This window comes from Branchiostoma lanceolatum, chromosome 8 (assembly GCF_035083965.1).
Source record: "Branchiostoma lanceolatum isolate klBraLanc5 chromosome 8, klBraLanc5.hap2, whole genome shotgun sequence".
Lineage (NCBI taxonomy): Eukaryota > Metazoa > Chordata > Leptocardii > Amphioxiformes > Branchiostomatidae > Branchiostoma > Branchiostoma lanceolatum.
Genome location: NC_089729.1, coordinates 11,430,015 through 11,443,142, shown reverse-complemented (window position 1 = coordinate 11,443,142; position 13,128 = coordinate 11,430,015). Strand labels below are relative to the sequence as shown.

The 13,128-nt window shown below is 39.8% G+C and overlaps 1 protein-coding gene across 1 annotated transcript; it reads left to right on the top strand.

Annotated features, from left to right (window-relative positions):
- Positions 1-1,804: 1,804 nt before the first annotated feature.
- On the top strand, positions 1,805-10,085 carry LOC136440399 (neutrophil cytosol factor 4-like). The gene is made up of 11 exons (XM_066436430.1): positions 1,805-1,970; positions 2,091-2,175; positions 2,576-2,732; positions 3,570-3,646; positions 4,439-4,620; positions 5,430-5,517; positions 6,456-6,554; positions 7,757-7,843; positions 8,147-8,208; positions 8,979-9,044; positions 9,609-10,085. The coding sequence occupies exons 1-11, from the start codon at positions 1,945-1,947 to the stop codon at positions 9,847-9,849; spliced, it is 1,170 nt and encodes a 389-aa protein (XP_066292527.1). The 5' UTR covers positions 1,805-1,944; the 3' UTR covers positions 9,850-10,085.
- The last annotated feature ends 3,043 nt before the right edge of the window (positions 10,086-13,128 follow it).

The following is a 13,128-nucleotide window of genomic DNA, read 5'->3' as shown; positions in this document are numbered from 1 at the left end:
TAATAACCCATTTTTCCAATACTCTAATGTTAATATTACACTTTAAGTAGTCTAGAATAGCCTTAGTGTACTTCCTTATGTCCTAAGTTTGGTAGAAAGATCTTTCAGACAAACCACTCCTTAACTAAGAACGGTCAATCCCCTCAAGAAAGCATTACGTCTTCTCAATTTCTGGCAAATTGGTGCTCATTTCAGCACCTCTGGTCCCAGGGGAGGGGTAAATTGATCTAATATCAGAGTAAGGAGGTTATGTACGGATTGATGTGAACATCATTGGACATCAATCATGCAAATGAGGGCCTCATTTATATAATTAATGTGGAAATGCTACACTAGCCTTATTTGCTATTTAAAAGTACGTTCATATTTTGAACAACTTGTGTTATTTAGTTAGAGGAAATGATCAACTGATATAATTCAGGCAAAGGGGGACATTTTTAAAATAATCATTGAGAAACATTTATGATATGATACTCGAAAAAGTCAATATCATTTGGCGAAGGTATGAGGTCGTGGAACTATGGTTGTCTGTAGCATCCCCGTTTTTTACAATTAACCAGATAATAGAACTCTTCAGGATTTTTCTCATCCTATATGTTTCTACTTTGCTTAATACATTGGCCTCATGACGTCATTTTATGGTTTCATAGTTTTTATAGTCTCTTACTCTTAGGTTGTAATATATTTTATTCTTGTTTCCTGTACTCATCCGTCACAATCGCGCACGTTCGATCGAAAGATTTGAAGTAAATTACTAATGCTGGCCTGCAAGCGCGAATATTTTCAATGAGTTCTCACCACACAACGACATTGCATTTTTGCTCCATGATGGTCGATGCGTAATTGAGTAGTGTTATCTAATCATAAACTTACTATGGATGGAGATGACCAGAAAATAGCTTTTGAACATACGACTTTCAACACCCTGAAATTGTAAAAGTTCGCGTGGTTTTTATTTCGCGCTAAGGCGAAAATGGAGTGTTTGTAGTGGTTTTAAGTTTGCGGCAGCGCTATAGTCACATACTGCTTCAGTTTTAGACAAAAATGTTCGCGGTGCTTTTAAGTTCGCGGTGAAACGGTCACCGCGAAAACCGCGAACATAAAACCACCGCGAATATTTTTGCATTTACAGAATTATGCTTTGGGCCCCTGTTGTTTTTTATATATAGTAGAAGAACTGCTATATGTAATAACAAGCAACAACGCCCTTCTGTAGTCGCCACGGCTAGGGGTCCTGTGTTCGAGGTGGTGCCTCGAGTACGTTCGAACAGCCTCACTATAATAAAACACGGTAGAGTAGAGTAGAGTAGAGTAGAGTAGAGTAGAGTAGAGTAGAGTAGAGTAGAGTAGAGTAGAGTAGAGTAGAGTAGAGTAGAGTAGAGTAGAGTAGAGTAGAGTAGAGTAGAGTAGAGTACTAGTAGAGTAGAGTAGAGTAGAGTCTTCAGTCAGTTAGGATGTACTTCCAGTTCAGGCCGCTCCTTTTCCACCTCTTCTTTAGCCGACTGTCACTGTAGGTTTATGTGGGTGGTCCAGTGCTCTGTAGTTGTACTTGACAGGATGGCACTCCATAAAGTTGTCAAGCCTGGCTTTAAAAGCATTTACTGAAGGTGCCTTGACAACCTATTCTGATAGTCCGTTCCACCAAGGGATTGCTAAAGAAAAGCAGTCTTTTGTTTGTCTTTGTTGCAGCACGTTTGAAGTAATTATTTGGCCCCTGTACGTGTGACACCGGCCACGCCCCACTCTTCGATCACTCAGAGGAACAGGTGCCTGCAGTTCAGAACCGAACCGCCAGGAGGCGATTCCACCTGTTCCGCATAATTCAAGATGGCCGCCTAGTGGTAACATTTTTCTACGATTCCCACAGTTTCGTGCCCTGTACACTCATTTTCTTGCATTCTTCTGTACTTCTCTGCAATTCTGACATGAGCTGACAAACGCACAATGCCGAGGCCCATCAGAAGTAGAAGGTGAGTTCTGTGTTTAAAATGAACTGCCTAAGATAGCGGTACAACACTCGCCCCCCTCCCCTGCTAGTAAGTAAGTTACTGTTACAAGGCTTTATCATAATCCATTTTGTGTCTACCCAGTGTCCGTGGGGCGACGCCAGACAACGTCGCAGTGGCTGCCAAAATCATTGACCTGGAGAAGAGAAGAGGCATAACCAACTACTATGTAAGATTGATGCTTTACTTATGATTACTTGTGACATACAATATTTCTATTGTTTATATATATACATATTCAAAGATTCCGAACAGATTTATTTGATCCACTCACACCGGGAAAGACTCTTTTCAATAAAGTGTGGTGGGTTTTCGATAAGTTTGGTGGGTTCTGTAACGTGCTCGAGTTGTGGCACTCCTCAAACAAGGGACCTTTATCTAATGTCCTGTAGTGGTTATCAGTCTAAGTTTGCCTAATGCGTAACCTTTGTATTTAGCTAGTGCATTGCCTTTTCTATCGAGTGTTTACAGAATAAGTTTTATAATGCTAAATGTGTGTTGTACATGTATTGTTGCAATCTCGATCAAATCAAATCAAACGGATAAAAAACATGAGCGATTTTTTTCAGCTTTATGTGACGGAGGTGACCCTGAACAACAGCAGTTCGTATCAGATCTTCCGTCGGTACAGCCAGTTCGACGCCCTACAGGTGGATCTCGTGGCGAGGTTCCCCATCGAGGCGGGAGACATCAACGAAAAGGACCGCGTCCTCCCTTCTCTACCCGGTACTAGTACTACTGCTTGTTTTTGTCAAAGTTTTGTGGCGTCACTGTGGCAGGGTGTTTGGCCTAGAGCCCAGAGGTCCTGGGTTCAAATCCAGGGTCCCCTGATTTGTCCTGATGACATTGTGCCCTTCGGAAAGATACTTTTCTCACTTCAGTGAAAATGAGTACCAGGACCTAGCTTCAGTTAGGGACGTCCCTCGGATAGGACGTTAAATGGGGTCCCGTGTTTGAGGAGAGCCACACCACATAAAAGAACCCACCACTCTTATCGAAAAGTGTGAGTGGTCACCAAATAAATCTGTCCGGATATACAGCTTGATTGTATTCTTCAGTACAAACTGTTTGTGTTAAAGGCGGTTTACTGGGTATGCAATTCAAGGAAACGAAAACAAACTAAATTATGTTTTATTACAACTGGAGCTAAGAACATGTGATGATGGTTTAAATAAGTTCAGTGAATATGCCTGGTGGCATAGCAGATCCAAATCTATTGTAGCTCCAGAGTCTCTTCAGTCTTCTGTCCTCTCCGCAAATAGGACATCTATTTCTTTGTATTTGAAACTCGGGAGCCATAATTGAATAGGTTTGGACACCAGGCTATAGCAGATCACTGACAGGTAAGTGTCATAAGAAACTGGTTGTTTTTTAAGTGGACCATTATAAACCTGCTCTTTCTGTAAATGTGGTGGGTTCTGGAACATGCCCTTGATGTGGCAAATTTTTCGACCATGGAACTAACACAGTAACAGCTTTAATTTGCTAATCTTATATTGGACCATATCTCCTACCAGTAAATAGAATTATAGGATTACAAACTCTTCATATTCACTCGTCCAGGGAAGATCTTCTTTGGCAGAAGTGCCATCCGTGAGGTGGCAGAGAGACGCCTGCCCGAGCTGAACAAGTACATGAAGGTACGGAGTATGTACTAGTGCGATATTAGTACATGTATATAGAAAAATATCGTAATGAATATGTCTGACTTCTGAGTATTCACAGTCATACATCTCATTAACAAGATATATATAGGTGGAAAATTTCTGGTTTATTTGATCCACTAGAGGCTCGAGAGGCTGTTATCATTTGATGCTATAGTGGCTGAAGTTAAATCATGTTAACTTGTATAAGAGTTCAACAGTTCTCCTATTCTCTAAAGGGTTAAACTTTAAAGAAAACCTATTCATTATGTCCCCGCTGCTTCGCCATCTGGATCAAAATCCTTGGATCCAAGGGCCAGAGTCCGATCCTAGGGCCGGCTCAGCTCGGACATGTTGTAAGGGATTGCATTCATCATTTGGGATGATGACGTAAAGCCGGCGGCCCCGTGTATGATCATGAGGGTCAGCTTTGGTATGTGGGTAGGTCACTGCCTTCGGGCAAGTGAGGAGATAATCTCCTCACTCATTCTGTGGAGGCCCCGGGGAAAAACACACTGCAGGAAGCTGACCTTCCAAAGGGCTCTGTCCAGAGACACCGGAATTCATATGGAGGACCTGAGTGCGGCCATGGCAGACAGGATGGAGTGGTCAGCGGTTGTGCATGGACTTGCCCCGTCCCCCCCGGGGGTCGACCGATGATGATGATGAGAAGACAAAGGTCAAGGTCGACGATTGGCCTTCTGGCAGCTTTTCTTGTTTCACTTGGAGCTCTCAGATACTAGTAAAAAATCTATCAAAGATTTTTTTTGCTGTTGTCTGCACCCCCAGGAGCTGCTGTCCCTGGACCCTAAGATCTCGCGAGACCCGGACGTTCGGCTGTTTTTCAGCCAGACGGAGAGCGACGTTCTCGCGTTGGAGAACAGGGAGAAGCAGGGAATTGTGGGAAGTGCTCCTCAGACCTCATTTAAACCTTCACTCAACTCCAACACTGCAAACAAGACTTCTCCAAGGTAGGTTCAAAATTTGTTTTCCCTAGAACTTCCGTAGAGTGGAACTTGTTGCTACCTGTAGTACTGTACAAAGGGTACATTGTAGTTGTGACATGTCATTCAGTGTAATATAACCAGCTGCTGCCATGCCACATGTCTGCAAAGCTGGTGTGTTACACCGTATTGTGGTTATACCGGCTATATAGATAATGAAGGTACAGGTACATGTAGCATTACATTTGGCTTTGAGAAAACATTTGGCTATGCCAACCAATGAGCAAGCTATTTGTTGTATTACAGATTCAGATACAACAATATTGGTAAAATAAGCTATCCCTTTTCCTGGCAATAAGTTTTCCATAAAGGGTACATGTACATGTAGCTGATGTTCCTGGCAACAGCACAAAGTTTTTCATTGTGCCAGGGAAATTTCCCTGCTCTTTGAACACAATGAACAGTGGACCATGGCTTAACCTCACGTACTAAGGACTGCAACCCTTTACAGTAGCATACATGTCATGTGAACGACACAGTCTGGATACGAATTCACGGCTTCTAGTTCCAGAGGCAAGGACGCTAATTATAAGCACTGGACTATGAATGCTATCAAGAAAGGATAAAAAGATAGAAAATAAAAGATATCACCACCTTATAAGACATAGAACCTGACATACATGTATGCTGCAGACTTATTTGGATCTTGGAAGTCTGAAAGGGTTATTGAAAACTAATTTTAGAGTTCGATTTTCTCTGGATAGTGTTTCTTTTGTGTTAAGATGTCAGAAATTGATATAATTGTGGTTTTGCTCTTTGTTTTCTTTCTTTTTCAGACCAAAGGTGAAACCTTCCCGTCCCAGACCACCTGTACCAAGACGTCCGTCCAAACCTCCTTCTATTGTCAAGGGTCCGAGGGCTAAGGTCAGTTCCAGTTTGTGTCACAATACAAGGCTTGAAATATTGGGAAAAGACTTAGAAAATATATTTTTATTACACCTTTAAGTTCAACATAGTTAATACTTAGGAACACACGCTTATTCTAATTTCTTCTCTACAGTCGTTTCTGACAACCTATCATGCTGTCTTCATCAGTGTAAATTAAGCTTGTGCTGTGATAATGTAAAATAGAATTTACACTGATGAAGACAGCAGATAGGTTGTCAAAGTGTATTTAGAGATGAAGAAATTAAGATAAGGTTGTGTACCAAAGAAAACTATGTTGAATTGATTAACCAACCTGATGAAACTATCTACAAAACACTTTTTAATTTTTGCTCAGATATTTTTTTCTCTTTTCAAATTATCAACTGTAACTGTAACTGTACATGTACACATTTTGTACCTACATTTGGGTACTAGATAGATTACACTGAACAGGGCTTGAAATACGGGGTGCCAAAATTGGAGCAGTGCACCTAGATATTTTTGTAGGCTATAGGGTTAAGGTACTATTGTACACTAGTATACAGAATGTTTTTGAAAGGTAAGTATCAGAAAAAAAACAATGTAACCTTTTGTTGTACTTTATTTGAATCAATATTATTTGAATTATTTGATGTATCATACTTGTTTGCTTAAATTAATTTTGAAGTTAGCTATAGAATAACAGATTCAAGACTGAACATAAGAGAGGCAGTAGCATTAAATGTTTTAATTATATATAATGATAACATTAATTCTACAAAATTCTTTCTGTGCACCTTATTTTTTTTACTTGGGTGCACCAGTGCACCTATTACCAAAAGTGAATTTCGAGCCCTGCTGAAGAATGAGAGCAATTTCAGTGCTTTTAGTACAAATTAAGCTTTCTCCTGATATGAATTGAAGACAGCATAAGTGTTGTTCTCTGCTCCCCTCAGGTTCTGTACCCGTTTGAGGCCAGAACTACTGATGAGCTGTCTCTTCTAGCCGGCACTACAGTCAGTCTCCTGCACAGGGTCAACCAGGACTGGATAGAGGTACGGATCTGAGATTTCCTATTGGCACCGGTTACTCTAAATCTTGTTTCTTTCACCGTAACTTTATGTTCACTGTTTTCACGGTCACCTCTGTACCGTGAACTTATCAGGCGTGTTGTAATTATTTATGATTCCTTCACACATCTGTTCTGTGAATCACTTTCCACCACTGTGAAGTTAAAGTTCAGTGAAAATGTAAATTTTCCTTAAACCGTGAAATTTTGCTGTCGTGAAGATAATCTAAAAGTGAATTACAGTACTTTGAAATTGAAAGCTCACTGCAAATGCAGAAAATTTAAACTTTAAACAGATGATAGATAGATGGGGAAGGGATTTCCCAAGCAGCCTTCGTAATCCCTAGGCCTTCATCTACTGAGTCAGTCAACTTGCTTCAGCTTAAGTAAACCGTTAAAGAGGTTTCTGACTTAGGAGAAGAGATGCTACTTCAGTGAGTGTTAGTTCAGTCCCCCAAAGTGGTCTCTGTTGCCTTGTTTTTCAACTTTTGATTAACTTGAGTAAAGTTTTGCAAACTGCATTAAGGATTATGACATGTCTTTGTTTCTTTCTATGCTAGCTGAAGTACATGATTTATTTAAGATACACATATCATGATAAATGCAATACTATTTTCCAACTAAAGGAACTTGGACTCACCAAATTTTTGACAAGCTAGATTTCTTCAGGATTGCTTGCCAAATGGTAATTTGTCCAATCCTTGTGTTGGAAACCAAGAGGCCAGCGGATGACTCACCAGGTCCTGCCACAAATTGAACATTATCACTGCTAGAACGGAACGTTCACAAGAACAGTGCAATACCGTATATTGTGAGATTACTGAACTCATAGATTTTGAGTGGAGATGGTGGACTATATTCTCGATACATGATATTTGAACACTGTTTCCAGACCCTTTTACATTATGATTAGTATTCTAATCTTAGTATCAGTTTTTTTAGAAGCTTTTAAAGACAACGAAGAATGATTTTGAATATCCAGTACTGTAATGTTATTTGCGATAAGTGTGAATGTTGGAACAATTCAGGGCCTAATTTGGTACATCTGTATGCTGAATAAAACCAGAATTGATTATAATTTACTACTGATTATGTTATATACCAACACAGGTAACTTTCATGTTTATCTTTAATAATAGTTGATTAATCTTATGTTCATTATAAGACTGGTTCATTGTTCCCTTGCAGGGCAAATACAACATGAAGACAGGCCTGTTCCCTGCAGCGTATGTTGAAATCATCGAGGATCTGGATGAAGACCTGGAGGAAGGAGAGGTAAGAGCACCTGGAAACGTGTCTGTCAAATTTGCCTTTCTGCAGTACTGCAGTAACCTGACAGGTGGCTCATTATATCATCATCATCATCATCAGTCGACATGCTTTCCCTACGACGGGGTTATACTGCCCTTTTTACGGGGTGACATACATATACCCTTTCGTTGGCTGTCATACAAGACGGGGATGCGCCAGTTCGAATTCTCCCGTCGGGGGTGAATGAAACGGTAACCGCGAAAACCGCGAACATGAAACCACTGCAAACATTTTTGCATTTACAGTAATTTTGGTGTTATTTTTCAGGATGAGTGGGATGACCCTGAACCAGTGGCTGTGATTCGCTGTCACTTCTCCGGTGGAGTCAGGTCAGAGTCCTCCCTTCATGTACCTGTCTTAAGTGCTGCGTACTGGTACTGTGTACCGGTACTGTACCGCGAAAATTGATTTGGTACGGGGCCAAATTACCGGATTATAAAGTACTAGTTCTGTACTAAATGATATAAATTTACACCAAGTCTTATAATGCCTATTTTGTGACTGATCTCTTAACCTCATGGCCTCATGCAACACCAAACGTGACCAAAGTGACACCTAGCTAGGGACATGTACAGCGTAACTAATTTGCAACAGATCTTTCAGAAGGGCCAGGAGTTTAGATAGCAAGGCCAAGGGAGTTTGGCCGTAGGAAACCTACTTATGTTCTTTGAATAAAGATACTGACAAGTTGTAAACAGTTTATGTTTCTGTCATTATTGAAGAAGTTCAGAAGAACACATTTTTTCAAATTGTTCAGGTACAGGTACAGGTCCGGTACCTGTACCTGATGTTATGTTTAGGTGTGCAGCACTATACCTGTCATTTCTCTTCCCTTTTTGTAAACAGGGTCCTTGTTAAATATTATCCAAATCATTATTAGCTGTCACATCAATCAAAAATACATGTACTATAAAATGCATGTAATTGTCCATTAAACTTCTCCCTGCTGCATAACTCTGTAACCAATAGGGAATTGGGTGCCAAATGGCTACTTCAGTTTACTAAAGGTCTGTAACTTTTCAGGAATGGTGTTGACACATTGACTGTGTGTCATCTTTTGTTTCAACTTAATGGAAAGAAACTAATGTTGTTTTTGTAGGGACATTGAAGTACATCCAACCTTCGTGGAGAATCCAGCATTCAAGGAGCTGCTCACTCTAGTCAGGTTAGCTGTTTTGTCTCTTCAATTAACTTTATTGTTTTTAGCATTGTGCATGATTTTTGTTATTATTATTGTTATTATAGCTTAATAAAAGGCTTACCATTAACAATGCTTTAAGTGTGTTATCCTCTTAAAACACTCCAAGAAATCAAGGATCTTTATTACCTACATAAGATATTTACAACACAACAACAAAAATGTAGAGTTTCTGTGAATTTGTATTTCTATTCATTGTGAAATTCTGTCTAATGTGGGACCAACTTTGGACACGAACCAAGCCTATTCCGCCTCACATCTTGTAAGTCTTTAGTATTCAAATTGCTACAAACACATACCATAACTGCCAATACACACCAAAACAAACAAACAAACAAACAAACAAACAAACACACAGACAAACCAAAAACAATACCTTCATTTTCATGGAGGTTGCAAAGATCCCTTTTTTTTGCATCAGGAAAAACAGCCTTACAAGCTAAAAAAACCTAGCATATGTTAGTGTACCTTATTTGATAGACATTAGTTTAATATACATTCATTTGTTTTGTTTCTATTCTACTTTCCCAGACAATCATTACAGCGTCAGGATCTTGTGATGAACTACCTGGATCACGAGGGAGATCTCATACGAATCAAGGATCAGGACGACGTGGATCTGATGATCAACCAATCAGAGAGGAAGACGTTGCCACGGCAACTGAGCCGGCAGCAGAGCAGCAGTCAGTACGTGCCGTGGGAGGTCCACGCGACCTTGGAGAAGGACTATTCTGTCTATCATGTCAAGGACACGCCCCCGAGAAGGTCGTAACCTTGACAAGACCCAAAATGGAGGACGGATCTACTCCATGAAAGTCTTGTTCTTTTCAAGCACTCTTAGCATGTTGTTAGATCTTTTGAATGCGGCCACATGTTTATATCTGGGCCACAATATTTTACTTTAATGCCGCAATGGTTGGGTTTACTTCAGGAAGTTTTCACATCCATGGCAACTGGTGATCGGGTTTTAACGGGGCTTTGATGGCATTAAAAAAAAGCATTATGTTATTCTGTTTGTGTTGGAGATCTGAATCTGGGTACCAGAACACCACATTACAGTCGCTAATCCTTCGGCCGGGGGAGCAAATTTGCACCGCGCCACCACAGTTAGCACACGGGCCCTAATTATCTCTCGTGCTTGGGGCGATAGATATTAGAGATTCGGTGCCAACAGAGACCGCGTGCCAACTCTATACTTCGTATGTGACCTCCCCTGACCAAAAGGTCTAGCGTGAGGGGTCTGGTATCCAAGCTAGAATCTGGATCGGTCAACCAATATGACTACCATTCAGTGTAAAACACCAACATTGGTGGCACGTGACGGCTGGGTATATCACACCAACAGACTTGTCACACCTAAACCATTCATATCTGAATCTAACTGCTGTTTGGAGCTATCTTAATTAAGCCCTGGATACACAAAGCCTCATAGCCTCCCGAACTTCTCCCAACCAGGCCAATTTTTTTTATTGGGAGTGGTTTGGTTGGTGTGCAGTGCAGTTGGCTGGTGGTCTGAAATGGGTTGCCTGGTGGTTGGGAGTAAGTCAGTAGTGGTCAGGGTGTGTTTGGAAGTCAAATTATTTAAAACTGGTCAGACTGCTCCCGACATACTGCTTAAACCTTGGTTGGCTGGGGTCGGGAGACATGTTCGACTATGCGTATATTACTGGGGCTTAATTAAGAGGGCCCTGCCCTATTTGATGACAACAGGTCCTATTCTGTGCGTTATCAGCATCTGATGTTTGTGTGGCCCTGGGTTACAGATAAGTGCAGGGATGTGCAGTGCAAAGTGTGAGACAATCTAATTCCACAAGCAAATGAACACAAGGACCAAGAGAAATTGACTGTGACCTTCTATGACATCAGGTCAAACATTAGCAAGTACCTACAAATTTTGTATGTTCTATAGCACTAAACCAAAGGCCAGTATCACATAGTTTTGGTCACACTTTTTTTAAATTTTTTGCAAATGCTGGAACTGTGTCATTTTGGTGATCAAAAAGAGCAAACGACAATCATGTATATAATGGAATCATAATAAGGTTATATTTTTCCGTTTAAAGTAACAAATGCCTGTATTTATCCTTAGTATTGGTTAGATAGGGATAGGAACAAACAGTATGCAGATTATGCTTTATTGGTCCAAAATAGCAAATTAATGCCAATATAATTCATAAAACACTTAGATAGATGTAAAAAGAAAGTAGGACATTCTATGGGTCCAATATAGCAAACGCCAGTATCAAACTGAAGTCATAAAGGATGCTGACCAAACAATTGAAAGGACTAAAAGTGACAGAATTAATTGTCAACCAAAATAACTTCATAAAGATATGTGAATGTGCACTCTGTATTTATATATCAACATACCGGTATCATTTATCTAAGATGCATTGTGACAATCCTTATGTCTAACATGAAACTTAACATCCATGAGTAGTTTCATCAGGTTGGTAAGTCTCTGAATAAAGATATTCTTTGTACACAACCAAGTGATTTATTCAACCAACATTTTGGTGACCATCTGTCACCTTCCTCAGGGCATCTATAACAGTAATTAAGCAGCCACACCTGTGCTGCAGTGCAATGTGAAACAGTCAGGATATCCCTGAGGAAGGTGACAGATGGTCACCGAAACGTTGGTTGAATAAATCACTTGATTGTCTACAAAGAGTCTTTTTGTTCAATGAAAGTTAACAGTAGTGTGTAAGTGTCAAGAAATACACAGTAAGACAATGTACAGTAGATATATTCCATTCAAAAAAAGACTATGGTATTTTTTCACCAGGAATTGTGTAAGTGCCTAACAAGTGGTCAGTAGAAATTAAGGACATTTGTTGCAGTTTTCACAACAATATGAAGCTCACTAATATGCGTATGCTAGCTAATTTATGATAAAGTAATTGTATTTATTAGACACCAGTGAAATACTAAGTGTTTTTTTTTACTAACATACATATCTGATATTCTACAACTGCTTATCACTCTGATATTGTCATAATAACTTCATTATCATATTGTCATAACTTAGTGAGTGTCAAAGTTTTTTTGCGAGGGTATTTTCAGTTAGGTACATTAATATCATTATGTGTGTGGTAACAGTTTGAAAGATGTGTGTTGACATAAGACTTGAAAAACTTTTTTACTTTATTACTTCTCTTTTTTGTTTCATTAATATTCTTTTGTATGAAATATTTTAGTGTGTCTAACAAATGTTTAAATTGCATAATGTGGAAAGATGCACATTCTTGATAGTTGACTGTAATGTCAGTATTTTCAGTGCTACAACCAAAAGACCAAAACCTGTGCAAGAATACAAGATTGTGACGTGCATTTGAATAAAGGTATATAAGTGGTGTGAATGTGCCTCTTGATTGTTTCTTGGTTAAGACCAGCGACTTTGATAAGTATATTAAGGAAATGATGATATCTTAGCCGGCAAATGTTAAGTTCCCTTGTACGTGTATATAATTTCAATCTGAAAACAACAAATCTTTCAAATTGTTTTGATGAGTTGCGTATGAACATGATTTGTACTCTCCAAGCAGAGGTTGAATGGGCAGATCGTCACCGTTTTATCATATGCCGTCATTTTTTGTCGCTAGCCCATTCTAGTTAGAATGGGCTAGCGACAAAAAATGACGGCATATGATAAAACGGTGACGATCTGCCCATTCAACCTCTGCTTGGAGAGTACATGATTTGGGTTTAGGTTAAGTTTGCAGCCGAAGAAGTAATTTCTTTGGTTTGATAACTAGACTGCTCAACGGTGAGTCCAAGTAGAAAACAACTTCCTCCACGTGAAATTTACTTAAACCAAAAAATAATGTAAATGCTGAACTCATGCGCACTTAATAATATACGCACTCGTGTGACAGGGCCGTAACTTGATAGAGAACGGACAACAATATCATCATTTTAAGCTCGTTTCCCTTCTCCTCTGTCTACCTTAAAACCCTTTAATGTGGCAAACATGTTTCTTCCATCGCCAGCCGTGCAGGGAACAAATACCAGTGGAACAATGGCTACCATGTGAACAGTTTGCACAGCG

Excerpts from the sequence above, each read along its gene's own strand:
- LOC136440399 (XM_066436430.1), top strand. The coding sequence starts at position 1,945 with ATGCCGAGGCCCATCAGAAGTAGAAG. Across the intron at positions 4,621-5,429 it reads GCAAACAAGACTTCTCCAAG|ACCAAAGGTGAAACCTTCCC; the intron begins GTAGGTTCAAAA and ends TTTCTTTTTCAG. Across the intron at positions 6,555-7,756 it reads TCAACCAGGACTGGATAGAG|GGCAAATACAACATGAAGAC; the intron begins GTACGGATCTGA and ends GTTCCCTTGCAG.